Source organism: Sminthopsis crassicaudata, chromosome 6 (assembly GCF_048593235.1).
Source record: "Sminthopsis crassicaudata isolate SCR6 chromosome 6, ASM4859323v1, whole genome shotgun sequence".
In the NCBI taxonomy this organism is placed as follows: Eukaryota; Metazoa; Chordata; class Mammalia; order Dasyuromorphia; family Dasyuridae; genus Sminthopsis; species Sminthopsis crassicaudata.
The window spans coordinates 256,794,967-256,821,082 of NC_133622.1; the positions used below are offsets into that span (position 1 = coordinate 256,794,967).

Genomic DNA, 26,116 nt, shown 5'->3' on the forward strand with positions numbered 1-26,116 from the left:
AGGATCGGCTCCCTGCACACTCACACTCACTCACATACACACATACACACACTCAGAATCACACTCACACACTCACAATCACACACTCTCAGTCACACACACACTCACACTCACACACACACTCACTCACAATCACACACACTCACAATCACACACTCTCAGTCACACACACACTCACAATCACACACTCTCAGTCACACTCACAATCACACACTCTCAGTCACACACACACTCTCACACTCACACACACACTCACTCACAATCACACACACTCACAATCACACACTCTCACACTCACTCACATACACACATACACACACTCACATACACACACACACTCAGAATCACACACACACTCACTCACAATCACACACACTCACACATTCACAATCACACACTCTCAGTCACACTCACACACTCACAATCACACACTCTCAGTCACACACACACTCACTCACAATCACACACTCACAATCACACACTCTCAGTCACACTCACACACTCACAATCACACACACTCACACATTCACAATCACACACTCTCAGTCACACTCACACACTCACAATCACACACTCTCAGTCACACACACACTCACTCACAATCACACACTCTCAGTCACACACACTCACTCACAATCACACACTCTCAGTCACACACACACTCTCACACTCACACACACTCACTCACAATCACACACTCTCAGTCACACTCATACACTCACAATCACACATTCTCAGTCACACACACACTCACTCACAATCACACTCTCAGTCACACACACACTCTCACACACACACTCACTCACAATCACACACTCACACACACACACACTCACTCACAATCACACACTCTCAGTCACACTCATACACTCACAATCACACACTCTCAGTCACACACACTCACTCACAATCACACACTCTCAGTCACACACACACTCACTCACAATCACACACTCTCAGTCACACACACTCACTCACACACACACACACTCACTCACAATCACACACTCTCAGTCACACTCATACACTCACAATCACACACTCTCAGTCACACACACACACTCACTCACAATCACACACTCTCAGTCACACACACACTCTCACACTCACACACACTCACTCACAATCACACACTCTCAGTCACACTCATACACTCACAATCACACACTCTCAGTCACACACACTCACAATCACACACTCTCAGTCACACACACTCACTCACAATCACACACACTCACACACTCACACTCACACACTCACAGTCACACTCACACTCACACACACACACTCACACACTCTCAGTCACACTCACACACTCACAGTCACACACACACTCACAATCACACACTCTCAGTCACACTCACACACTCTCAGTCACACTCACACACTCACACTCACACACACTCACACACTCACACACTCTCAGTCACACTCACACACTCTCAGTCACACTCACACACTCACACTCACACTCACACACTCTCAGTCACACTCACACACAGTCACACACACACACTCACAATCACACACTCTCAGTCACACACACACACTCTCAGTCACACTCACACACTCTCAGTCACACTCACACACTCACACTCACACACACTCACACACTCTCAGTCACACTCACACACTCTCAGTCACACTCACACACTCACACACTCTCAGTCACACTCACACACTCACAGTCACACACACACACTCACAATCACACACTCTCAGTCACACACACACACTCACACAGACCCTCCCCAGCAGCCTGTCAGGAGGCCCAGTGGGGCTCTCTCTGGCCAACAAGGAACCCTGCTCAAATGCGGGGGTGGGGGGTGGGGGAGGGGAGAGGCTCACCACCTGGGGATGCGGGAGGCTGACGGGCCTCTGCCCCCCTCCCCCCCAGCTTGGACACTGGTCAGTGACCAGAGCAGCCGCCCACACAGATCCTGACCCTCTGCTGACACCTGTCGGCTCCTGAGAGAACGCCACCCCAGCCGGCCAGCTGGGCTCCTCCCGCCTCAGCCCCTCCCCCTCCACTCTCCCCAGGCCTCGGACAGGCCCCAAGCAGAAGCCGGGGTGGGCACCGGCCTCGGGCCCTCCCCAAAGCCAGGAGTGGAGCCTCCCAGGGCCGCCAGAGGGCCGCCGGCCTTCTGGCTCCATCTAGTGGCCAGATCACCGCATGAGCGCCTCTGAGGGCCCTCAGTTCCCCCTGTGGGTTAAATAGGAGCTGGTCAAGATACTTTGTGTTCTGGAGTCAAGTTCCTGCGTTCCAGTTGGACGGAAGCAACTCATCTCCCCCGGTTTGCCTCAGTTTCCACATTGGTCAAAGGGCCTGAAGGAGGAAATGCCGAACCCCTTCAGGAGCTCTGCCAAGAAAGCCCCGGGGGGGGGGTGCGGCGCCCCCCATTCTGCAGGAGGGGGACAGCAGCTGCCTGCATGGGGGGTCCCTGTGGGGGCCGCCCTCAGGTCTGTGCACGGCGGCGTCCGGGAGTGTGTGCGTGCGCTGTGTAGGTGTGTATCTGGGTGGCGTGTGCTTGTGTGTGTACGTGTGACTGTGCCGTGTACATATTTGGGTGTACGCATGGGCACATGTGCTGTGCGTTATGTGCATGTGCATAGATGTGTGCCTTACTGCCCTGTGCACACGTGTTTTGTGTGTGTATCTGTGTGTGCACGTGTGTTTTGTGTCTCCTCTCCCCCCTCCCCCTTCCTCAGCATGGCCCCCCAACACCCTCTGACTGTGAGCCACTACTTCTGCCGCTCTCCCTCTCTCCTGCCCCCACAAGAAATGGTAACTTTGGGGGCGTGGGCTCCGCCCCCTGCATGGCTGCCAGCCACCCCCTCCTCCGCCCGGTCCAGCTGACCCCTCCCCCTTGGACAGAGCCCCCAGTCTCTGCAGCCTAGGGAAGGCTCCCCGAGATCCATCCCCGATCAGTCTCTCTGGAGGCTCCCCCTCCCCTGCATCGGCTCCCTGGGAGGCAGAGCAGAGCCAGAGGTAGCACCCCCTTCCTTGGCCAGGGTCCTCAGCACCTCAGTCCGGACAGCGGCCTCCTCTACCTCCCCCCAGGACATCTCACCTCTGGCCCGCCTCTTCCCAGAAGCCTCCCAGGATTCCTCCCCAAGCGCCAACCCCATCAGGGCCCCGAGCTCTGGACTCACACACACGAGTACCTGGGGAGGGGACACAAGCTCCCCAGGGCAAGAACAACATCAGCCCTGGCTGTCTGCCCCAGACTCGAGAAAGAAGTGGAAAGCTCCTGCCAGAGCCCTTTTCTGAGGAGGGGGTGCAGGCTCTTCCCTCGCAGAGCCCTTTTCTGAGGAGGGGGTGCAGGCTCTTCCCTCGCAGAGCCTCCATCTGAGGAGGGGGTGCAGGCTCTTCCCTCGCAGAGCCCTTTTCTGAGGAGGGGGTGCAGGCTCTTCCCTCGCAGAGCCTCCATCTGAGGAGGGGGTGCAGGCCCGCCATCTTGTCTTTTGTCCGCCGGCTCCTTCGGACTTTTCCATCCTGCCCATGACAGGCATTTCCACTCCCCTCCTCACCTGGCTCCCCACGCTCTTCAGCTCCTTCTCTGTGCTGTCTGCTCGGAAGGTCCTTAATGGCCCTTGGCACAGTGCCTAGTATGTGGTAGGTGCCAAATGAGCCACTTAATGAATCATTTTTCTTTCATTCATTCTATCCCAGTAGTCTCAAAAGAAAAAGGAGGAATGAGCAATTCTGCCCTCCCACTGCCATCCGATCACGGCCCCATCCACCCCAGGGAGCCTTCGGTTTCCCTCCACCTGCTGCTGCTGCTTCCGCGCCTTATGCCCTTCTTCCCATCTTCTCCACAGGGGTTTCAAACCCCAGAACTGGTGGGCGAGCTCCCTGGGCAGCCGCCTCAATCTCTTCGGAGCAATCCTCTCATTCCTCCTCACACAACTCTGTGTCTCTGTTTTTCTCTCTGCCTCTGTCCATCTCCTCTCTCTCTGTCTGTCTCTGTCCATCTCTCCTCTGTCTCTCTGTCTTTGTGTCTCTGTCCATCTCTCCTCTCTCTGTGTCTCTGTCTCTGTCCATCTCTCCTCTGTCTCTCTGTCTTTGTGTCTCTGTCCATCTCTCCTCTCTCTGTGTCTCTGTCTCTGTCCATCTCTCCTCTGTCTCTCTGTCTCTGTCTGTTTTTCTCTACCTGGCTCTGTCTCTCTCTGTCTCTGTCCATCTCTCCTCTCTCTCTGTCTCTGTCCATCTCTCCTCTGTCTCTGTCTCTCTTTCTCTCTGACCTGACACTCCTGTTCCCCTCGGACGCTCCTGTCCGTCAGATTTAGCCCGTCACCTACATTTTTTCTCTAAGCCCCCAGACTCCCTCTCCCACAACTCAAGGACTCCGGTGACCATCCTTCCTTCCCTAGGGGACGTCACATGATGACTGTAACTCGCGCCCAGCAGAGCATCTCCCCTTCGTGCCTCATGGCCAGAGCAAGTTCCCGTCTTCCTCTTCCTGTCCCCTCGGTCTGGGCCCCGATAACCAGTGACTCGCATTCCTCCCCCGCTGCCGGCACTCCGACGTGCTTGCTTTTGCGCAGGGCATGAGCCCCCTTCCCGGGGTGGAGGTTCTCCCCCCCAGCCTCGGGCCGCTGCGCCTGCCTCCCGGACTCTGGTCCCTCTCACCGTGCCCGGGGACCGGCGCCAGGCCGTGGTTGTGCCGCGGGTGTCCCCTCCTTGGGTCTTGTCTCTGGGGTCTTCAGGAGGCTGGGGCAGCCTTCTTGCCTCCAGCCTCCAGCCTCCAGCTCGGCAAATCCCCAAAGGCAGCTGGCTCCCTCCCCCACCCTTTCCAGCAAGTCCTTTCGATTCCATCTGCAAGACGCCTGGAAAACACATTTGGGCAGCCTTTGTCAAGCGCCCGCTCCGGCCGTATCCTGTTGTTCCTGCCTTTGAAGCGGCCCAGGCCCAGAAGTCTGAAGCCCATTCCAGCCGAGAACTCTTTGACCTCAGGTGGCCTCTCTTCAGCCTCCCCCGCTGGACCTCGGGGGAGGGGGCCCTCTTCAGCCTCCCCCGCTGGACCTCGGGGGGGCCCTCTTCAGCCTCCCCCGCTGGACCTCGGGGGGGCCCTCTTCAGCCTCCCCCGCTGGACCTCGGGGGGGCCCTCTTCAGCCTCCCCCGCTGGACCTCGGGGGGGGGGGGCCTCTTCAGCCTCCCCTGCTGGACCTCGGGGGGGCCCTCTTCAGCCTCCCCTGCTGGACCTCGGGGAGGCCCTCTTCAGCCTCCCCTGATGGATCCTGCCACACGCTCCAAACTTGAGTTGTCAGCCGCAGACCCCTCTGGCCGGGGGTCTGAGGGTCCCTCCGGCAGGAGCCCCTGCGCCCTCGTCAGTCCTCAGGGCTGTCACCCCTTTGATAGCAAGGGGAAGCCCGCTGCCGCCTCTGCGTGGGGACCTGCCCCAGGAAGGTCTACAACCAGGGGACCCTGTGACAGCAGGGGCAGTAGAAGGGAGTGCATGGAGGGGGGTCCCCCACACCCAGACCCTTGTCCTTCCTTCCAGGACAGCCTCCAGGGGCTTCCCTCCCCCTAGGCTGGGACTCCCTCCCACCCTCAGGGCTCTCAAATTCAGCTTCTTGATCCTACAGACAGCGGACGGCTGCTACCACTCGGGGGACAGCTTGGGTCAGCCACTCATCCTCTGTCAGAGGGACCCCTCATCTCTCAGAGAGACCCCTCATCCTTCAGAGAGACCCCTCATCCCTCAGAGAGACCCCTCATCTCTCAGAGACCCCTCATCCATCAGAGACCCCTCATCCATCAGAGAGACCCCTCATCTCTCAGAGAGACCCCTCATCTCTCAGAGACCCCTCATCTCTCAGAGACCCCTCATCCATCAGAGAGACCCCTCATCCCTCAGAGGGACCCCTCCATCCTTTAGAGACCCCTCATCCATCAGAGAGACCCCTCATCTATCAGAGACCCCTCATTCCTCAGAGAGACCCCCTCATCCCTCAGAGAGACCCCCTCATCCCTCAGAGGGACCCCTCATCCCCTCAGCTTGCCCAGCTCAGCCTGCCAGGGACGAGGATGCGGTCTGGAGAACGCGCCCCCGCCTCTCCCTTTACCCAGTTATGGGATCCTCAGGACTGTGTGGAGGCAGAGGCTGGGGTACCGGGGTCGCCGGGGTGACCCAGAGAAGCAGGGAGGCAGCCAGCGGTCAACGCAAAAGGCCGGAGGAGCCGGGCCGGGGCACAGCAGGACCCCCAGGACCGAGAGAGGGGCCCGTCAGCCGGCCGAGTTGCAGGTTTCAATCGGGGCGAGCGCGCTCCTCCCCATCCCCCCACCTGCCACGCGCCCGGCCCTGGGGGACAGAAGCCCCTGTGGCCGAGGGGCCGCTCCCCGGGACTTGCTTTGTCTGCAGACGGGCCCTCGGGGGGCTCCCCGGGCACAGGGCGGCCCCCCAGAATGAGGAAGCACGGTGCCGAGGGGAATCACACCCCGGTTTCTGTTTGACAAACAAAACTTGCCTAGTTCTCCAAATGCCGCTGGCCGCTGCGGCCCCGGCAGTCCGGAGGACCCGGCCCATGGTGGGCAGCGAGCCTCGGACCAGCCAGAGGGGGAGGGGCCGGGGGCATCGCCTCGCACCCCCCCCCAGGCCGGGCTGAGGCAGCCCAGCTGGTCACAGCTGAATCCGGGGCCCAGAAGAACTGGGGGGACAGCACGTGCTCCGCACTGGAGCCCCAGGACCAGGGCCTCGGGATAGAAGGGGGCCTGGTCTCCCAGCACACGCGTCTTCCTGGAGCCGGCCACCATCCCTCGCAGCCCTGGGCCGGTCCGAGGACGGTCCCCGACTCCCCGCCGCCCCTGCCAGGAAGGGCCCCGCTTCTGCCGGCCCGGGCCGGCCCACTCTGGACAGTGAACGGGGCCAGATGCCCCCACGGAGGGGTGGGGCTGGCCGGCAGGGTCTGGGGGGGTCCCTCCGCCCCCCACCCCAGAGCCCCCGCCTCCTACCTGATCTCAGGCCCGGAGGAAGGTCTGCTCAGGACGGTCCCGGAGGCCCGGCGAAGGAGGAAGCGGAGAGCCCTGCAGGAAGGAGCCAACTGGACGTCAAGGGTCATTCCGCACGTTTCCTGTCTTCTGAGCTGGGGAGGGAGGCTCCGGGACATGGGAGGGGACTGCCCGGCCGAGGGGGGGGCGGCCAGAGCCAGGACAAGGCCGGGACCTGGAACCCGCGGGAGGCGCTCTTCACCCCCCAGGGCTCAGGCCGCCCCTCCCCCAGACAAGGCAGGTCTTCCTGAGCCACTGGCGGGGGCGGGGGTCCCGGGACAGCTTCAGCCTTGGGCCCTCGCCCAGCACTGACCAGCGCTCCTCGCCCCGGCCCCCTCCCTCCTGGTCCTCCGGGCTCAGGCCCCCAGAACCCGGCTCTTCTCCCCACCAGGCCCAGGCCGTGTACACAGTCAGTACTCAATAAATGTCTGGAGCCCCCTTGAAACCTGAGGGGCCAGGTTCCGCACCTGCCTCCCTCTTCCCCAGCGGGGCCCGGCCCAGCCCAGGGCGGGAGATCTGCAGGAGGGGCCGGGAGGCCGCGGGGCGGGCACAGGGGGAGCTGCTCCCCCACCCCCACCCCTGCTGGGAGAGTCTGGCCCTCGGGGACCCTTGAGGAGGGGGCAGCCAGGGGGCCCCTCGGCCCAGGCCCAGTCGGCGCTGCCCCCACTTCCATAGCCCGCCCCCTCCTGGGACTCCAGCCCTCCCAGGCCAGGAGCTCCCGACCTCCCCATTAATAATGAGGCCCCAAATGAAGCTGTTCAGGAGCCCTTAGGCCGGGGATAAACATTGGGGCCCGCCCCCGCCCCCCCAGCCTCGCCCGGAAGTCAGCAGCACCGCGCCCTCCAGGGGATGACTCTCAGAGCACAGTTGAGGAGCACCGGGCTCCCAGAGCCGCTGCGGAGGCTTCGCTCTCAGCCTCGGTTTCCTCATCTGTAAAACGGGGATAACTGTAGCACCTCCTCCCGGTGTTGTGTGGACCAGACGGGTAACACGTGCAAGGGGAGCTGTCACTGTTGGCAAGTGGGGAAACTGAGGCAGGGCAGGACGGGGTCTGCCCAAAGTCAAGGACCGAAGGGCGGAGCTGAGGCTGGGCCCCGCTGCCCCCCCTGCCCCGCGCCGAGGCCGGCATCCCCCTCTGATGCTGTCTGTGGGAGACGGGGCACCCCGGGCCAGAGCCCCCCTCCCCCCATTGAACCCTTTTCTGTCTGAGCCCATGTCCTCTGGCTGACCAGTAAAAGGGACCACACGGGCGGGGCTCCGGGCATGACTGAGGGGCGACTCTAACACCCCGCCGCCACCCCCCCCAGCAGCGCTCCGGGCCGGGAAGCGGGACGGACGCTCGGCCCCTAGGGGGCGCCCTCAGGAGGCTCCCGGGCACCAAGGGCCCCCAAGAACTTGGACTTACATCGGGCTGGCGGGGAGCTAACGGGGGAGCCGGTGGGATGCCCCAGCAAGCGGAGGACGCCAGATCAGAGGAAATGGGCCCCCTCCCCCCACAGCCAGGCCACCAGGCTCTAAAAGCCCAGAGTTCGAATCCTGCTCAGCAGCTCACTAACGGGGTCATTTTCCAAAAGAGTCAGGAGTTGTAGAGCCCAGGAAACAGCAGGCGCCGAATAAATGCTTTGACTTTTCCGTTGGAGGGTTGGGGAATGGGAGCTGGGGAGCCCTCCAGGCGGGGAGGCGGAGGGGGGCAGGGAGCAGAGGGCTGGCAAGAACGACATTCCTCCAGCTAAAAATAGCCCCGCACCCCCCTCCGGGAAGTGTGGGCTCCCAGAACTTCGGGTCAGCAGAAAGGGGGAGGAGAGGAGGGGCCGGGGTCTCTCTCGCCCCTTCTCCCCGCCGCGCCCCGCCTTCCGAGCTGGGCCCCGGGGGGGGGGGGGGAGGGGGGCTGGAGCTGTCTGGGCTCTGGGTGTGAGGCCCGGGAGCCCATCGGGGACACAGGGCGGGCCGGGGCTGCGCAGCGCGGGGGAGGGGAGCAGCCTGAGGGGGAGCAGGGGAGGGGCGAGCTGGGGGAGCAGCCCTCCGCTTCCGCAGGCCCCCTCCCTAGCAATGCTCGTCCCTGCGGAACGGCCAGGGCAGGTCCGGAAAGAAAAGGACCCACACTGTAAAGGCACGCCCCCGACGCCCCCCTCATGTGGGCGCCCACAGTCACGGACATCCCTCCCCCACCCCCCCACTGGGCGCTGCGCCCCTCCCCCCCTCTCCTTTAGGGTTTTCTAAGTAAAAACATCTGGCTCCACTTCCACCCTGGGGGGGAGGGGACGAGGGGGCGGGCGACGTCGGGTTACGCCCCCGCCGCCCCTTCCCAGCACACGTAAATCGGCCTGTCGGAACCCACAGGTTCCCTGGGGCTGGGCCGGGGGTTCTAGAAGCAGCCCAGGAAAAACCTGCTGGACGCCGGTTCCGCCGGGTCCGGTTCGGCCCTGGGCAAGCTGGCCAACCTCCCAAAGGCTCCCGGTGGGAGAGAGGAGGAGGGGGAGGGAGACAAGGGAGGGCCCCAGAGGAGCCCCAAAGCGGGCGGGGGGCTGGGGGGCCAGGGGCGGCCCCCGCGCCGCCTTTTCTGGGAACTCGGTGCAACTTGTGACTCCCCTCCGGCTGGTCTCCCTCCGCTCCGAACCGGGACCAGAGCCCAGTGCGGGAGGGGGGGAGGAATCCCGGTGCGGGCCGAGAGCCGAGACTGCCGACGCCCCTGAGCCCTGGGAGTCCTCTCGGTGTAGCTCCGCCCTCCCCTGAAGACCCCCATCCAGCTCCCTGCCTCGGCTCCTCCCCCACCCCTCCAGAAGCCCCGAGGGCCGCCTGTGGCTCCCTGGCCTTGTTGGGCCCCTCCCCCCGCTGCAGAACGCCCCGCTGTTCTTGGGGGGGTCATGCCCCTCCCTAGTCGCGCCCCCCAGGCCGCTCACTCACTAGCATGCCTTCGGGTCCCTCGGGCGATCCCCGGAGCCGCCCGCAGCCGGCAGCTCCCGCCCTTCCCGGTGTCTGACTCACCCTTCCCGGCTCAGAGAGAACTCCCCGAGTAGGGTTGGTCCGGGAACTGCGGCAGGCCCTGGGGAGCGGGGATCTCCAACACCGGCAGGAACGGGGGGGGGGGGGCGGGGGGGGAGGACTAGGACCCCGGCCCCCAGAGGGCCTCCCCCCCCAAATCCAGCCAGGAGCCAGGGCAGGGGGCAGAGAACCGAGGGGGGGGAGTCCGAGGGGGGGCAGAGAGCCGAGGGGGGGCAGAGAGCCGAGGGGGGGGTCTGAGGAGGGGGAGAGTCCGAGGAGGGGGGCAGAGAGCCAAGGGGGGGTAGTCCGAGGAGGGGGGGCAGAGAGCTGAGGGGGGGGGCAGAGAGCCGAGGGGGGGGAGTCCGAGGAGGGGGAGAGTCTGAGGAGGGGGGGCAGAGAGCCGAGGGGGAGTCCGAGGAGGGGGGGGCAGAGAGCCGAGGGGGAGTCCGAGGAGGGGGGGCAGAGAGCCGAGGGGGGGGTAGTCCGAGGAGGGGGGGCAGAGAGCCGAGGGGGGGGCAGAGAGCCGAGGGGGGGGGTAGTCCGAGGAGGGGGGGCAGAGAGCTGAGGGGGGGGCAGAGAGCCGAGGGGGGGAGTCCGAGGAGGGGGGGAGTCCAAGGAGGGAGAGAGTCTGAGGAGGGGGGGCAGAGAGCCGAGGGGGAGTCCGAGGAGGGGGGGCAGAGAGCCGAGGGGGGGTAGTCTGAGGAGGGGGAGCAGAGAGCCGAGGGGGGGGGTAGTCTGAGGGGGGGGGCAGAGAGCCGAGGGGGGGAGTCCGAGGAGGGGGAGAGTCCGAGGAGGGGGGGCAGAGAGCCGAGGGGGGGTAGTCTGAGGAGGGGGGGCAGAGTCCCAGGCAGGGCAGAGAGCCTGAGCGCTCCACACTGGAAAGGCTGCCAACCTCACAGGAGACTGGGCCAGGATGCGGTGGGAGTCCCCGTCCCCATAGGCCTGAGCCCGAGGCCCAGGGTGGCCCCCCCACCTGGTCTCCTTGCAAAGTAAAGGCCTTGGCAAGCAGCGGATCCCAAAGACAGACAGACACACAGGCCGTCCCACCACAGGAAGCGAGGCAGAGGGCCAGGGAGCGCCCCCAAACTGGAGTTTTACTTTAAAAGCCCCCATAGGCCCCAGAAGCAGAGGGTAAAGGGGGAGTCAGCAGGACTGAGGGCAAAGGGGAACCCCGAGTGCTCTGGGAGGCTAAGACCTCCGCCCAGGAAGTCTGCTTCCTTTTCTAAGTGCCTCCCTGAGAAGAGTGCTCCATGGGGCAGAGGCAGAGAGCAGCCCCCAGACACAGCCCCCAGACACAGCCCCCCAGAAGCATCATCAAAAGGCCCCAGGCTTCCCGATGGCATCAGACAGGGCAGTGAATCCCCACAGGCAGGGAGGGGGGCTGCCTCTGCCCCCCCAGCTACCTCTGCAGTCAGACCTTCCGAGAGTCCCACCAGCACTGGAAGTGACCCTCAGGGCCGGGCACAAAGGGGCCTAGAGTATTAACCACTCGCCCAAGAGCCGGGCCCCGGGCACAGCCCCTTCCTGGCCAGGGAGACCCCCGAAGCTCGAGCCCCAGGCGGCCCGCCAGGAGTTCTGGGGCAGCCTGAGGCCCCTCCCACCCCTCCACCCCCCCCCCCCCAAAGAGCACTGAGCCACCTTTGAGCTCAGCTTCGGACCGCCAAAGGCAAACATGCCTGTGGTGAGCGTCTGCTTGGCTGGGGCCCCCAAGGCTGGGCAGAGGGGGAAGATGGAGGCCCCAGGCCCCTGAAAAGGGCAGCATCCCAGCCCAGGAGAGCCGGGGCCTCCATCCAGGCTCCCCCGGGGAGGAAGGGTCACATCCCTTTGGGAGGAGGGGGAAGGAGTAGGAGCGGGTCCCCACCTCAAACTGAGGGGGGCCGTCTGGGAGAGGAGCAGCCTTCCCAAACCCTGGAGTGGGCTGCAACCTGAGGGCCTCCCATGGGGGGAGGGGAAGGGGCTCCACGAGGGCTGGGGGCCCCATGCGCCCTGTCCTCAGCCTGGTCCCGCAGTTCCAGGAGTCAGAGCCCACCCCACCCCCCCCATTCTGGGCCAGCCTCAGGTACTTTCTGCCATTCCCTGGGAGAGACAGGCCCCCCGGCTCCTGCCCCACTGGCCACGAGCCTCTTCCCAAACTGCCGCCCAGACCGGGCAGGTCCCTTGTGGGCTTCCCACGCTGTACCAGGGCGGAGGCTGGCAGCCTTCTCCCCCAGGGACTCCTCTCTGAGCAGCTCGGGGCCTCCCGGTCACTCCCAGATGGCAGAGGTCCGCAGGGGGTGTCACGGAGCAGGCCCCCTTCTCTCGTGGCCCCGGGCCGGCCAAGGCAGCACTTCCTGCCACGGATTCCAGCCCTGACCGGGCAGAGAGGAGGGGAGCCTCCCAGGGGCCGAAGCCCGAGGCCCAGGGGCAAGAACGGCGGGGCAGGACATGGCTGTGGGGGTTAATGGCAGTGGGGGTGGGCTGCACCCCTCGACCAGCCCAGGCCACGATCCCCAAGCCAGACCGACTTCTGCTCCCTGACAAGCCCAGGGACTCTAGGCCAGGTCTCAGTTTTACAAATGGAGAAACTGAGGCCCCAACGTTAGGTGATGTGCCCCAAATGGAACTCTGATGGCTCCAATGGCGCTCTCTCACCCAGGGGTCACCACTCCGGGCCCTGCCCATCACTGCACTGATGCCCGGCCTGGAGGTGGCTGTCAACACCGGCAGAGTCAAGTAACTGGCAACAGGAATACTGGGCGCGGCGGCCAGCGCGAGGGGGGGGGAGGCTGCTGGCCCCTCCAATCCCGGTTCCCTTAGTCACCAGATCTCTCCCCTCCCCCGCCCCCATCTGTTTCCAAGGCTCCCGAGGCCCCAGAAGAGCCCGGGCTTGGGGGGGCTCCCCATATCAGACCCCTTCATTTCCTTTTGTCTCCCTGCCGAATGTGACCCAGCCTCTGCCTGGAAATCTTGGGAAGCGGATCCCCGCCCACACGCTGGCCTGGGGCCACAGCTCCCCAATACCCTCCCTCCTCCCCCCGCCCCCCCTCCCGGCCACAGAGCTCGACCCCCGGCCCAGACCCTGCCCTCTCCCAGGACCCGACACCCGGAGCCACAGAAATGTGGCCAGACTCCCCAAGGGCCGGAGCGGGGCCCCCAACCTGGGGGGGTTCGAGGACAAAATGAGTCCCACAGCTCCATCCGGCTCTGGGCCTCCCAGACCCAGCCTGAGTCTGGATGGATGGAGGCGCCCCCTCATGCTGCCAGAAGCAAGAAGGCCAAACAAGAAGCCCGGGACTAGGCCGGGCACCAAATGCCCTTAGCTCGAATCCTCCCAGGGACGGGAAGCTCAGCCCCTAGTCAGCCAAAGTCCTCCCCGCAGTGCATGGGAGCTGGGGCTATTCTGAAGCTGTGGCTGGACCCCCTCCCAGCCCCCTCCCTGCCCAGGAGCCCACCAGGGCCTCAGCCTCCCTCCAACCAGGCCCGGGACTACGAGTACCTACTATGTGCCTGGAAGTCTAAAAACTGCCCACAGCCCTCCCCTTGTCCAGGAAGGTCCAGAACAGGCCAGGACAGGACAGGACACAGGCCCCAGGCCCGGGATGGGGTACGAGCCAGGCCAGGACGGGCCCCAGGCCCAGGTCGGCTCTGCAGGCCCAGGGCTCCCAGCTGATCTGGCCATGGATACCTCCTGGAAAGCCTGGAGCTCCCCTGCTGCTGCTGCTCCCCTCCAGCCTCAGGGAGCCCATGTCATGGGCACCTCACAGGAGGCCCTCCTCCAGGAAGCTCGCCTGGGATCGCCCCCCCCCCCGGCTTCTCCCTTGGCTGTCTCAGGGTCTCCCTGGCTCCCCAGGGATAGGGGCTGGGGATGGCCCACCAGGGGCCTTCCCCGGTCCTCAGAGCTGTGCCCACCTTCCAGCCTCTGCCTACAAGGGCCTCCCATCTGAGAGCCCAGCCCTGTGGGGGATTGAGGCTGGCACCCAGGGAAGAAGAACAGGGTGGGGAGCAGACCTAGGGGCCTCCCCCCAACCCTGTGGAGGTAAGGACCAGCTAGAGGGTGGGAAACCCAAAGGGGTGGGCTCTGGCTGGGCTACTCAGTGCACCATCCGGCTGCCCATGGGGGTCTGGGTCTTTGCCTATGGGGATCTCTCACACGGGGGCGCTAAGTCCCCCTAAGTCCCCCTCGCCAGGATGTCCAGCAGACATTTCCAGGTAGATGTGCTCCGAGGGGTGCAAATGGAACCCCCTTCCAGCATCTGGGCCACCGACACCCCCCGGGGCTCCCGGCCTCTATGCCCCCAGAAGCCCCGGGCAGAATCAGGCCCTGGATTAGACTTAGTCTGTCTCTGGCTGGGTCCTGGGGCCTAGGAGAGAGGCCCTCCTCCCGTTGACTTCACCCTCATTGCCCCCCAAGCTGCACCCGGACTCCCTGCCCCCTCCTCCACTGAGAACAAGGGAGTGGAGGTCTAGAGACAGAGATTAGAAAGGGGCAGGGAGAGGGAAGGGGGGGAGGGAGACAGTGAGGGAAGGAGAAAGGAGAGGGAAGGAGGGGGAGAAAGGAAGGGGAGGGGGAGACAGACAGAGGGAAGGAGGGGGGAGGGAGGGAGGGGGAGACAGAGAGGGGAGGGGGAAACAGACAGAGGGAAGGAGGGGGGAGGGAGGGGGCAGGAGAGAGGAGAGGGAAGGAGGGGGAGGGAGGGAGGGGGAGACAGAGAGAGGGAAGGAGGGGGGGGAAGACAGAGAGGGGAGGGGGAAACAGAGGGAAGGAGGGGGGAGGGAGGGGAGGGGGAGGAGAGAGGAGAGGGAAGGAGGGGGGGGAGGGGGAGACAGAGAGAGGAAAGGAGGGGGGGAGGGGAGGGGGAGGGAGAGAGGAGAGGGAAGGAGGGGGGAGGGAGAGAGGAGAGGGAAGGAGGGGGGAGGGGGAGACAGAGAGAGGGAAGGAGGGGGGGAAGACAGAGAGGGGAGGGGGGAAACAGAGGGAAGGAGGGGGGAGGGAGGGGAGGGGGGGAGGAGAGAGGAGAGGGAAGGAGGGGGGGAGGGGGGAGACAGAGAGAGGGAAGGTGAGGGGAAGAAAGGGGCAAAAGGGAAAGTTGGCAGGAGGGATGAAAGAGAGCGGGAGGAAGAGGTCCAGAAGACCCCAGCTCTGGAGATCCAAGCTCTGCCCAAGGAATTGGGTGGGGCTCAGACAAGTCCCTTCGCCCCTCGGGCCCAGCCGGCTCCGGCACAGGAGGAAGGGGCCACTGACAGATAAACTGAGACCTTCAAATCCTAAGGTCCCAGGCTCCACCTCTGGTCCACCTTGGCCCCGCCTCCCCACCCCCAGGGCCGAAATTCCCTTTTAGGGGATGGAAGCCACCCCCGAAAAGCCTCCGCCACTGCCAGGCCCAGGCCCCCGGCCCCGGCAGCCGTCTCCATCCTGATTCCCCGCGGTCCGTTTCCTTTCCTCATCCCCCCAGGAGCCATTGAGGGGAAGGCCGGAGGCCCGGACCGCCCTTCCTCTCCCCCCCCAGTCCCCAATAGGACCAGGAGGGACTTGGCGGCCCCCACCCTCCTGGCGCTTCCCCCAGCTGGCTTTTAGTGGTTTCCAGGCCCCAAAATCCAGGTCCAGCCATTAAATAGCAGACGGAGAGGCTGAGCCCCCCAGCTCTTTCCCGCCTCTCTGGGGACCGGCTCCTGAGCCTCCGGGGGGATCGGACCATCCCAGCCCTGGCCCAGAGAGCCAGGACCCCCACCCTCCTCCTGCCTGGGACCCCTCCCCACCTGAAAGGCATCCCCTGAGGAGAGCCTGGCCCCTCCCCCGCTCCCAGCCCCTAGCTGCCAGGGATCACTGGGGCTTAGTACAGATTGTCCGGCCTCCTCCCTCCAGAGACTCCCCAAGAACAGCCCAGCTGTGGCCGGGGATTAGGCCCCGCAAAGCAGAGCAAGAAGCGGGCGGGAAGGGCTAGCTATCAGGAAGACGTTGCTCCGGGTGAGGAGGCTGTCCCAGAGCGGCCCGGGGCGCCCCCGACAGGGGGGCTGGCTCAGCCCAAAAGCGGGCGCCCGGCATCCGGCCCAGGCTGAATCTCGCCGTTTCGGGACCAAGGTCTCGACTCCTCGCCAAGAGCCGGGGGCCGGCGAGCGCTCCGCCTCCCCACAAACGCTCGACCGAGGAGGAGTCTGGCCGGGGTCCCCGCTCCCCTCCGTCTGCCGATCCTCCGGGCCGGCCCCTCCCCCAGCACAGGGGCGCGCCCTGGACCCGGCTCGGGAGCGGCTGCCCAGCCACTTACCTCGGCCCGAGCTCCGCGGCCTCCCGCCCCCAAGCAGCCCCCCCCCCAGGCCGTGAGAGATGGAGGGCCACGGGCGGGACGGGACCGAGGCGAGCCTGCGAAGCGCCGGAGCCGCTGCCAGCTCTCCGGGGAAAAGCCCAGCACCCCCTTCGGATCCCCCGGGCCTGGAGGCCACCCCCCTGCTTCCGTCTGAAGCCAATTAGGCAGCGGGGATTCGCAGGGGAGGGGGCGGGACGCGAGTGGGGGCGGGGCGGCCGAGTGCCCCCCGTCTGGGAGTGGGGGGGACTGTGTGCGTTGGTGGGGGGGCACTGTGTGTGTTGGGGGAACGCTCTTCCGGCATCCGAGATGCCGAGAGCCGTGGGGGCTGGAGGCAGAGAGATGGCGGCGAGGGACGACCCCCGGGGGATCGGGGTCCTTCTCCCGACCCCTTCCCTGAGGACTCCGTTGCGGGCTCGGAGATGGAGGAGAGAAGTCAGAGTCTTCTCGGCCCCCACGCGGGTCGGCGGGTCCATCCCCCCTCTCCGAGCCCGGCAGAGGACGATCGGGCTGTCCGAGAGGACCACGCGCTCGCTCCCCGGGGCCCCGAGCGCCGGCCGGGCAGAAAGCCTCCTCCAAGTCCTGGGGCCAAAATGGGGCCCCTGCCGCTCCCCAAGGGCCTCAGGGCGTTACGCGAGGCAGCAAGTTCCAGCCCGGGCTCGCGCCCTCAGCGGCGGCGCCTCCGCCAGTCGCGCCGTCCAGGCCCAGGGTAGGCGGCTCTGCAGCAGGGACTCCCGGAGCGCACCCCGCGCAGCGCGGAGCCAATGAGCTCGGGAGGCGGGGGCGGCAGCTCCGCCTCGGACTCAGCCCCGCCTCCCAGCTGTCACTCAAATCCAGAGCGAGAAACGCGCCCGGGCACGGGCCGAGACCTTCTGGCCTAAGCGCGCCGCCGTAGGTGTGGGCGAGACCATCACCACACCGGAAGAGAGGTTGAGATGCGCCCCCACGCCGCCGCGGCTTCTCGGGGCCACGCAGCCCGAGACCCCACACGCAGAGAACCGGGTCTGCGGCCTCGGTGAGAACTTCGAGCGGGGTGAAAAGGGAGCGGGGCCGAGCCACTTCCTGCCTCCCTCCCCCCGCTGTTCCAGGCAGTGGAAACAGCCGGAAGCGGAAGCGGGGACGAGAGGAGGCGGGACTCCCAGTGTTGCCGGAACTCGGGCTGACGAGGAACCGAAACCGAGCTTACCTCCGCCGCCTCCGCCATGATCATCCCGGTGCGCTGCTTCACGTGCGGCAAGATCGTGGGCAACAAGTGGGAGGCCTACCTGGGGCTGCTGCAGGCCGAGTACACCGAGGGGTGAGTTCCCGGAGCCCGGGGGGGGGGAGCACCGCGGGGGGGGAGCTCCTGGGGGAGGAAGGGAGGGGCCTGGGGCCGGCGACCCCCCCCTTCAGGACCCTCTTTGGCCTATTGCAGGGACGCCCTGGACGCGCTGGGCCTGAAGCGCTACTGCTGCCGGAGGATGCTGCTGTCCCACGTGGACCTGATAGAGAAGCTTCTCAACTACGCGCCCCTGGAGAAGTGAGCCCGCCCCGCGGGGAGGCGCGAGCCCCGTGCGAGGCGAGGCCCCCCAGCCCCGGCCGCCCCGGGATCCCAGCGCGAAATTAAGCTGTGTTTGGGAAGTGGTGCCGTCTCCCGGGGGCTCCTGCGGGCCCCGAGGCCCCGCCCCCTCCGCGCCGAAGACTTTTTTCAGTGTGTTAAAATTGACGTTGCATGGCGTGAAATAAAAGTTTAAACACTGGTCTATTTCAGGTGTACTTGAACAAATCCCTCGGGACCCCTGGTGACGCCCCATCAGCCCCCCCCAAGCGAGCTGCCCCTCCGGGGCTGAATTGCTTCCCCTTTTAAAGTTCACCACAGCGGGGGAGCTCCGAGGAGGGCACCCGCCGAACTGGGGCCCGGCCCGCCCTTCTTCCCAGCATGCCTCTGTGTGGGCCCCCCACTGAGCCTCGGGCCTGGCTTGTGCCCAGGCCGTGCCTCCTGCTCCTCGTGGGCTTCACCCGCTGCCTGGCACTGCGGGCCTTCGTACATGCGGGTGGGCGTGAGCCCTTGCGCTGGTCCCTCAGCAGGGGGAGCCTTGGTGCTTCCCGGATGGAGCTGGCCCCCCATTTTATTCCCCCAAGAAAGACCCTCTGTCGGATGACCAGGAGAGTGTTTTATTCAAGCGTCCCAGCCCTCCTATCCCCGGAGCAAGACCCTCCCGGGAGAGCCCAGGACCACCGGCCCCTCCCCCAGCACAGGGGTGCACCCTGGAGAAGGCTCGGGAGCGGCTGCCCAGCCACTTACCTCGGCCCGAGCTCCGCTGCCTCCCGCCCCAAGCAGCCTCCCCCGTCCCCCCCGAAGCCGCGAGAGATGGAGGGCCACTGGCGGGACGGGACCGAGGCGAGCTGCCTGCTCTCCGGGGAAAGCCGAGCACCCCTTCGGATCCCCCGGGCCTGGAGGCCACCCCCTGCTTCCGTCTGAAGCCAATTAGGCAGCGGGGATTCGCAGGGGAGGGGCGGGACGCGAGTGGGGGCGGGGCGGCTGAGTGCCCCCGTCTGGGAGTGGGTAGGGACTGTGTGTGTTGGGGGAACGCTCTTCCGCCATCCGAGATGCCGAGAGCCGTGGGGGCTGGAGGCAGAGAGACGGCGGCGAGGACGACCCCTTCCCTGAGGACTCCGTTGCGGGCTCAGAGATGGAGGAGAGAAGTCAGAGTCTCCCAGCCCGGCAGAGGACGATCGGGCTGTCCGAGAGGACCACGCGCTCGCTCCCCGGGGCCCCGAGCGCCGGCCGGGCAGAAAGCCTCCTCCAAGTCCTGGGGCCAAAATGGAGCCCCTGCCGCTCCCCAAGGGCCTCAGGGCGTTACGCGAGGCAGCAAGTTCCAGCCCGGCCTCCCGCCCTCAGCGGCGGCGCCTCCGCCAGTCGCGCCGTCCAGGCCCAGGGTAGGCGGCTCTGCAGCAGGGACTCCCAGAGCGCACCCCGCGCAGCGCGGAGCCAATGAGCTCGGGAGGCGGGGGCGACAGCTCCGCCACGGACTCAGCCCCGCCTCCCAGCTGTCACTCAAATCCAGAGCGAGAAACGCGCCCGGGCACGGGCCGAGACCTTCTGGCCTAAGCGCGCCGCCGTAGGTGTGGGCGAGACCATCACCACACCGGAAGAGAGATGCGCCCCCACGCCGCCGCGGCTTCTCGGGGCCACGCAGCCCGAGATCCCACACGCAGAAAACCGGGCCTGCGGCCTCGGTGAGAACTTCGAGCGGGGTGAAAAGGGAGCGGGGCCGAGCCACTTCCTGCCTCCCTCCCCCCGCTGTTCCAGGCAGTGGAAACAGCCGGAAGCGGAAGCGGGGACGAGAGGAGGCGGGACACCCAGTGTTGCCTTAACTCTGGCAGACGAAGAACCGAATCTCAGTTTATCTCTGCCGCTACCTCCGCCATGATCATCCCGGTGCGCTGCTTCACATGCGGCAAGATCGTGGGCAACAAGTGGGAGGCCTACCTGGGGCTGCTGCAGGCCGAGTACACCGAGGGGTGAGTTCCCGGAGCCCGGGGGGGGGGGAGCACCGCGGGGGGGGGAGCACCGCGGGGGGGGGGAGCTCCGGGGGGAAGGAAGGGAGGGGCCTGGGGCCGGCGACCCCCCCCCCTTCAGGACCCTCTTTGGCCTATTGCAGGGACGCCCTGGACGCGCTGGGCCTGAAGCGCTACTGCTGCCGGAGGATGCTGCTGTCCCACGTGGACCTGATAGAGAAGCTTCTCAACTACGCGCCCCTGGAGAAGTGAGCCCGCCCCGCGGGGAGGCGCGAGCCCCGTGCGAGGCGAGGCCCCCCAGCCCCGGCCGCCCCGGGATCCCAGCGCGAAATTAAGCTGTGTTTGGGAAGTGGCGCCGTCTCCCGGGGGCTCCTGCGGGCCCCGAGGCCCCGCCCCCTCCGCGCCGAAGACTTTTTTCAGTGTGTTAAAATTGACGTTGCATGGCGTGAAATAAAAGTTTAAACACTGGTCTATTTCAGGTGTACTTGAACAAATCCCTCGGGACCCCTGGTGACGCCTCATCAGCCCCCCCCCCAAGCGAGCTGCCCCTCGGCGGCTGAATTGCTTCCCCTTTTAAAGTTGGGGGGGGAGCTCTACTGGGGCTCCGGGCCCGCCCCTCTTCCCAGCATGCCTCTGTGTGGGCCCCCCACTGAGCCTCGGGCCTGGCTTGTGCCCAGGCCGTGCCTCCTGCTCCTCGTGGGCTTCACCCGCTGCCTGGCACTGCGGGCCTTCGTACATGCGGGTGGGCGTGAGCCCTTGCGCTGGTCCCTCAGCAGGGGGAGCCTTGGTGCTTCCACGATGGAGCTGGCCCCCCATTTTATTCCCCCAAGAAAGACCCTCTGTCGGATGACCAGGAGAGTGTTTTATTCAAGTGTCCCAGCCCTCCCATCCCCGGAGCAAGACCCTCGGGGAGAGCCCAGGAGCACCGGCCCCTCCCCCAAAGCCCCGTGCGGGGGACCCTGACCTTCCCTGCCCTCCTTTCCACAAAAGGCACAGGCTAACGGGTGGACGCTCTCAAGGCACTTGATACCCCCCCAGGGGTCATGGGGCTAGGGGTCAGCCTGGAGATGAGGGGTACCCAGGGGAAAGGAGACCCACTCTGGCCCTGTCCCCTCCCCCATGGGTGGAGGCTGCCTCCTGGCCTGGCATCCGCCCCTCTTCAGGAAGGGTCCAGGACCTCCCCGGGGGGCGGGGCTTATCAGCAGGCTGGGTCAGCCAGTGGGGGGCAGAGGCTTCCCCACCGAGTCAGTAGTTTCTAAGCAGTAGTCGTGCTGGGCTGTAGCTTAAGTACAAAGACAAAGGAAGGCGGCAATAACTTAGCGTGGGGCAGGCGGGCGCCCCTTCCCCTGGAGTCGGCCTAGTAGTGCTCCAGCTTGAGGCTTTTGTACAGGCAGCAGGTGAAAATCATCCCAAAGATCTGGGGAGAGAAGGGAATCGGGTTACGGGGCCGCCGGCTCCCCCAGAGAACTGTGCGCCCCTGCCCGCCCCATCTCCCCTCTGCGCCCCTGCCCGCCCCATCTCCCCTCTGCGCCCCTGCCCGCCCCTCACCTGCACACAGGCAATGCCCAGGCCCACGGCCCCGATGATCTTCAGGTGCTCCTGAATGAACTTCTCCAGTTTGCTGATGCAGCCGCCCTGGGGGACGGGAGGGAAGCCTCCTGAGGAGGGCTGGCGGTGTCCCGGCCAGATCCGCTCCTAAGGGATCCCTCCATCCCCTCCTTGGGGGGCAGAGAGGGCACAGGCAGCTGTTTCTCCCAGCCCCCACCTACCTCCACTTTGTAGATGTTGGAGGCGTGGTCGCGCTGGCCACAGCCCTCCACCACCGTCTTGCAGCAGCTATCGGGGAACTTTCGGCCTCCGGCCTCTCCGGACCGAATCCACGTGCTCTCAGCCCAGTCTCGGGAGTTGTTGCTCCCGCAGCACTTGAACTAGCGTGGGCGGCAAAGGGGAGGCCAGAGTGAGGAGAGGGCCCTGGAGAAGGGGGCGGGGGAGGGGGCCCCAGGGTCCAAGGCCAGAGGCTCAGTGGCCGGCGAGGGCACAAGGGCACCGACCTCCTGCTGCAGCTTGTCCACCGCCGTGGTCACCCCTTCCTGGCCGGGCTGCTGGTACTTCTGGACCATGGTGTCCTTGAGGTTATCCTTCAGCTCAGAGCTCAGCTGGAGGCGAGGGAGGGGGCAGGCCGTGAACCCGGAGCTCCCACGGGGGAGGCGGGGGCCCAGCTTCCCCCCCCCCCAGTATTCTGTCGGTCCTTAGGAAATGTTCATGTCACTTTGGGCCGAAGCAGGGCAGTCCCTGAACCGAACCCGGGTCAAAGCCAGAAGGGTCTGCCCGCCGGCCCCTCCCCCCAGGACCCCAAGCCCTCCAAGAGGGGCAGGGAAGGCTCCCCCCAGGGTGCCTCCTCCCACCCCCACAGCTTCCCCCACCTGCTGGTAGTAGACATAAGCCAGGATGCCCGCGATGACCTCGAGCAGGAAGATGATGAGCAGCAGGATGAAGTACTGGGGAGGGAAGGGGGGGTGAGACCCTCACAAAGTGAGTCAGCAGGCCCTGCCCTCCCCCAACTCTGGCTGCAGGAGGAGGAGAGGGGAAAGGGGAGGGAGAGAGGGGGAGGAAAGTGGGTAGGAAGAGGGAGGGAAGGAATGCCCCCCCTCAGCTCCCCCAAGGGCAGAAACACCCCCAAAGGCTCGGGACACACCCAGAGCTGAATAACAGCCCTCACATCAGCAGTGATCTCATGCAACCTGAGCTGAGCCTGCAGACAAAGGCCTTGTTCTCCCCCCCCCACCTGGGAGAGGGGAGACAAAGGCCTCCAGTCTGGGGCCCAGGGAGTGTCTCCATTTCCTCTCCAGCCCGGGCACCACAGGGCCCGGAGCCGCCCCGGGCTCAGGAACCTCCCCCTCCTGGGTTCCAGGTGTGACCCTCGCCTTCTCATCTGGAAAATGGGCTGGAGAAGCAAGTGGCAGCCCGCCCAGCGTCTCTGCCAAGAAGACCCCCGAGGGGGCCAGGAGAGCTGGACCCGGCTGCACAGTGACTTCCCCGAGCCCGTTCCCTTCTCCCCCAGGAATGGCCTTTAAGAAGTGGGCGCCACAGACATCTGGGGGTGCCAGAGGCAGGCTGACCCACCACCCCCGCTCCCCAGCGACCGGGGGCCTGACCCACCAGCCGAAGCAGGTTCCTCCGCTCCTTGAAGGTGGCGCAGCACCCCAGGATGCCCGTCACCATGACCACGGCCCCGGCCACGACCAGGATGTAGGCGATGGCCAGGTAAGTGCTGGAGGCCAGGAGGCTGATGTAGTCGCTCTTGAGGGCCAGGGTCCAGATGCCCACGGCCATGACGAACAGGCCGGCCAGCTGGCGGGACACAGAGACTCACCACCGGGCCCCTGAGCCCGCCCCGCCACGGAGGCCCTCGACACGTGAGGAGGGGGTCAAGGAGGCACCAGCCCGCCCCCCCCCAAAGGGGCCCCGGCCCTCAGTGTAACCCTGAATGGGGGTGCTGTCAGAGGGGGGCAGCAGTGTCTGGGGGACCGGGGGGCCAGGGAGATCATGGAGGCAGCGGGAGAGCGAGAGGCCAGGCAGAAGGAAGGCCCCAAGGCACAGCCTTTACCCTCCCGAGGGGCCGCCGCCCAGTGGAGGAGACCCAGGGCAGCCTAGCAGGAAGGGCTTCAGGGGGCAGGGGCGGCCTGGAAGGCCGGAGCCCAGCTCTTGGTCCGAAGCAGAGCCCCAGGTGGGGCCTGGGCGCCCCTCCCTCTCACGCCCCGCCTCCTTCTGGGAGGGGGGTCTTCCTCATCCTCCTCTGGGGGCCTGTCTTCCCTCCCCAGGCCTGGTCCTTGTCTCCCCCTTCCCTCCCCCCTTACCCAGAAGCAGCAGTTGAAGGTAAAGAGCAGGTACTTCAGGCAGATGGTCCCACATGTCTCCTTCTTCTCGTTATACTCGCCCATGGCGAGCGCCCAGGTGGGGAGGGGGCTCCCAGTCTAAGGGGAGACCTGGGGGGCGGCAAGGCCGGTTAGGGAGGCGGCCCGCGCGGACACCCCCTTCCTCAGGGACTCAGGACAAGGGCCGGCTTCCAGGCAGAAATGACGAGTCCAGAAGGGAAGGGCCCCCCTCCTCCCACCCCCCCAGCGGCATGGCCAAGTTCATTTCCTCAGCCCTGGGGACCCAGGCGTCCAGAGGAAGCCCGAGGGCAGGAAGCCCCCCCAGGCCCAGGGAGCAGGCTCTCCCTCACACCCGGCCCCGCCCCGGCCCGCATTCCCTAGGCCCAACGTCAGGCTGGGCCCAGCCAAGGGGAGCGGAGCCCGAGCCGGGCAGGAATTGACCGGCCCTGGGGGAGGAGGAAGCTCTGGAACCCCTGGGGGAGGAGGAAGCTCTGGAACGGAGGGAGGGCAGGGAGGGCCAGTGGTCAAGGCCGGCTGCCTCTGCCCTGCTCTCCCTCCGGCCCCTTGGAGACCTCTCCCTCACCGGGGGACCTGGGGGGGGAGGGGGCTGGTCCCTTTTCTATAGGATGAGGCTCCGCCTCTCAGGGCCCTTCCTGCTCTAACCATTGGTCTCCAGCACCTACTAAACAGCAGAAGCTTCTCAGTGCCCCGTCTGCCCGGCTGGCTCCTTCTCTGGCTCCGACCCTCAGCCCAGCCCGTGGAGGCCGCCCCATCTGGGGTTTTTGGACAAAATGGCTGAAGGAGCCCGCAACCAGAGGAGAGGAAGGTGGGCCGGGGCGCCTGCCGGCCGGCCCCCAACCAACCCTGGACAGCAGCAGCCGCTGCTCGGCCAGCCTGACTCGGTTTCCCGCCCTCGCCTGGACTTTAGCCCCCTGGCTCCTGCCCAGCAGCCTGCCCTGCCCACTTATCGGCCGTGTGCCTCCCAGCCCTTCCTGTGCACCTGGTGTGAGGAGAGGTCCCGAGCGGGGGAAGGGGCTCCGACTGCGACTCCGGCCCCCAAAGGAGGTGGCCACTCTGGCACAGGAGAAGGGAGGGTCAAAGGCCAAGCCTTCCTAGAGCGAAGGGAGAATCTCAGGGCCCCCCCCAAGGCTCCCAGAGACCCAGCCTCTGTAAACATTCAGAGGGCGCCTGCACTCTGGGGGGCGGGGGCTCCAGGACCTCAGCAAGCTAGGGCCAAGGGCGGAGGGGGCCGGGAGACCTGGGCTACCAGGACAGCGGGCAGCCCCGCAGCCCCTCGGGAAGTCCCGTGGCTCCCAGAGGTGCCCCTCAGGGGTCAGGGCGCCCACGGGTGCCCCCCGTGCAGAGAAGGGGAAGGCGCCGGACGTGCCCCTGCCCAGCCCGGCTTCCCAGGATCTGAGCCCAGGATCTCCCAGGAGATGCGGCCCCAGAGGCTGCCCCCGCTCTCCGACAGAAATAGCCCTTCCAGTCACAGGGGACAGCCCAGGGCCCCACCCCCCACGCAGCTCCCTCCACCCCGTGGCCTGGCTCACTCCCCAGAGATGCTGGGGACAGTGGGGGGGCCCCAGCCCCCCACCAGGAGCTCCCTGCACTCAGCCAATGAGGTGGTGGGAAACAGAGGGCCCCTGCCAGGCCAAGGGGGGCTTGGAGGCCCCCACAAACACCCCCCAAACGAGCAGGCACCCCGCCACTCCTGCCCCTACAAACATCCCTGCCCTCCAGAACAGGTGCTTCATGGGGGACCCCCTCCCACTCCTTGGGACCCTCTTTCCCGGACAAGCGCGACCACCATGGCTCTAGAAGGGAAACTGAGGCAGGGAGTCAGGCGAAGGGGGCGGGAGAGTGGGAGCCTTGTGGGCTGGGGGGGGGGGGGGGCAGAAGCAGGCCTTGGCCCTCTGCTGCTCAGGCCGGCCCGGGCCCACCCCGGAGAGGGGGGGAGGAGGGAGACGCGCGCGGCCCGGCCGGGGATCCCCCCGGCCCCCTCCCTCCCCTTCCCCCGCCCGGGCGGGCGGGGGTCCGGCCTCTCACCGAGCTGTTGCGTGCGGCGGGCGCGGAGGCGGCGGCGGAGGCTCCGGTGCAGGGAGGAGACGTGGATGGGCCGGGACGGAATGTGAGGCCTCCGGGCCAGGCCCCAGACAGACCCCGCCCCGGCCGGGCCCCGCCCCCAGGGACGGGCAGCAGGCGGGCGCGCAGGCCCCCGTCCCCAACCCCGAGCCAGCGCCCCCTCCCCCAGCAGTCTGAGAACTCCGCCCCCTAGGAAAGGACGCCCCCTGGCGACCTTCGGGGGTCCCCCCTCTCAGCTTGAGGGCTCCGAGCCGGCGGCCTCAGTGGGCCCAGTCTAGGCGGCCTGAGCAAGGGGGGGGGGGGAGCGGGAGGGGCCGCTGGGTGGGGCGGAGCTCTCTCCAGAAAGCGCTTAGCCTGGGCTTTACAGGAACTCCCCCACCCACCCACCCCCGCGTCCCGACTGGGGG

General features: G+C 66.2%; 4 protein-coding genes across 12 annotated transcripts in view; 2 read left to right on the forward strand and 2 right to left on the reverse strand.

Annotated features, from left to right (window-relative positions):
* TSPAN4 (tetraspanin 4) overlaps nucleotides 1–18,686 on the reverse strand; it is a 53,908-nt gene extending 35,222 nt beyond the window's left edge. For 2 of the 8 annotated variants that reach the window (XR_012483226.1, XM_074273603.1), the window contains exons 1-2: nucleotides 16,216–16,384; nucleotides 6,956–7,027 (exon numbers count right to left, since the gene is read on the reverse strand). The gene's annotated coding sequence lies outside the window, so the exon portion shown is untranslated. Of the gene's footprint in view, nucleotides 1–6,955; nucleotides 7,028–9,895; nucleotides 10,021–16,215; nucleotides 16,385–18,535 lie in introns of those variants that run through there. The other 6 variants (XM_074273604.1, XM_074273606.1, XM_074273608.1 and 3 more) reach the window with 6 other exon arrangements.
* Nucleotides 17,133–17,990, forward strand: POLR2L (RNA polymerase II, I and III subunit L). The gene is made up of 2 exons (XM_074273620.1): nucleotides 17,133–17,548; nucleotides 17,666–17,990. The coding sequence occupies exons 1-2, from the start codon at nucleotides 17,454–17,456 to the stop codon at nucleotides 17,772–17,774; spliced, it is 204 nt and encodes a 67-aa protein (XP_074129721.1). The 5' UTR covers nucleotides 17,133–17,453; the 3' UTR covers nucleotides 17,775–17,990.
* Nucleotides 18,687–19,392: 706 nt separating the features above from the next.
* LOC141546085 (DNA-directed RNA polymerases I, II, and III subunit RPABC5) lies at nucleotides 19,393–20,220 on the forward strand. Its single transcript, XM_074273621.1, has 2 exons — nucleotides 19,393–19,755; nucleotides 19,896–20,220. The coding sequence occupies exons 1-2, from the start codon at nucleotides 19,661–19,663 to the stop codon at nucleotides 20,002–20,004; spliced, it is 204 nt and encodes a 67-aa protein (XP_074129722.1). The 5' UTR covers nucleotides 19,393–19,660; the 3' UTR covers nucleotides 20,005–20,220.
* Nucleotides 20,221–20,599: 379 nt separating this feature from the next.
* Nucleotides 20,600–25,802, reverse strand: CD151 (CD151 molecule (Raph blood group)). 2 transcript variants are annotated; one of them, XM_074273616.1, is made up of 8 exons: nucleotides 25,674–25,802; nucleotides 23,610–23,738; nucleotides 22,912–23,103; nucleotides 22,176–22,250; nucleotides 21,804–21,908; nucleotides 21,522–21,680; nucleotides 21,301–21,387; nucleotides 20,600–21,169 (listed from the first exon to the last, which is right to left on the reverse strand). In XM_074273616.1, the coding sequence occupies exons 2-8, from the start codon at nucleotides 23,691–23,693 to the stop codon at nucleotides 21,110–21,112; spliced, it is 762 nt and encodes a 253-aa protein (XP_074129717.1). In that variant the 5' UTR covers nucleotides 23,694–23,738; nucleotides 25,674–25,802; the 3' UTR covers nucleotides 20,600–21,109. The 2 variants fall into 2 exon arrangements, with proteins under 2 accessions (XP_074129717.1, XP_074129716.1); XM_074273615.1 differs by lacking the exon at nucleotides 25,674–25,802 and adding an exon at nucleotides 24,628–24,739.
* Between the last annotated feature and the right edge of the window lie 314 nt (nucleotides 25,803–26,116).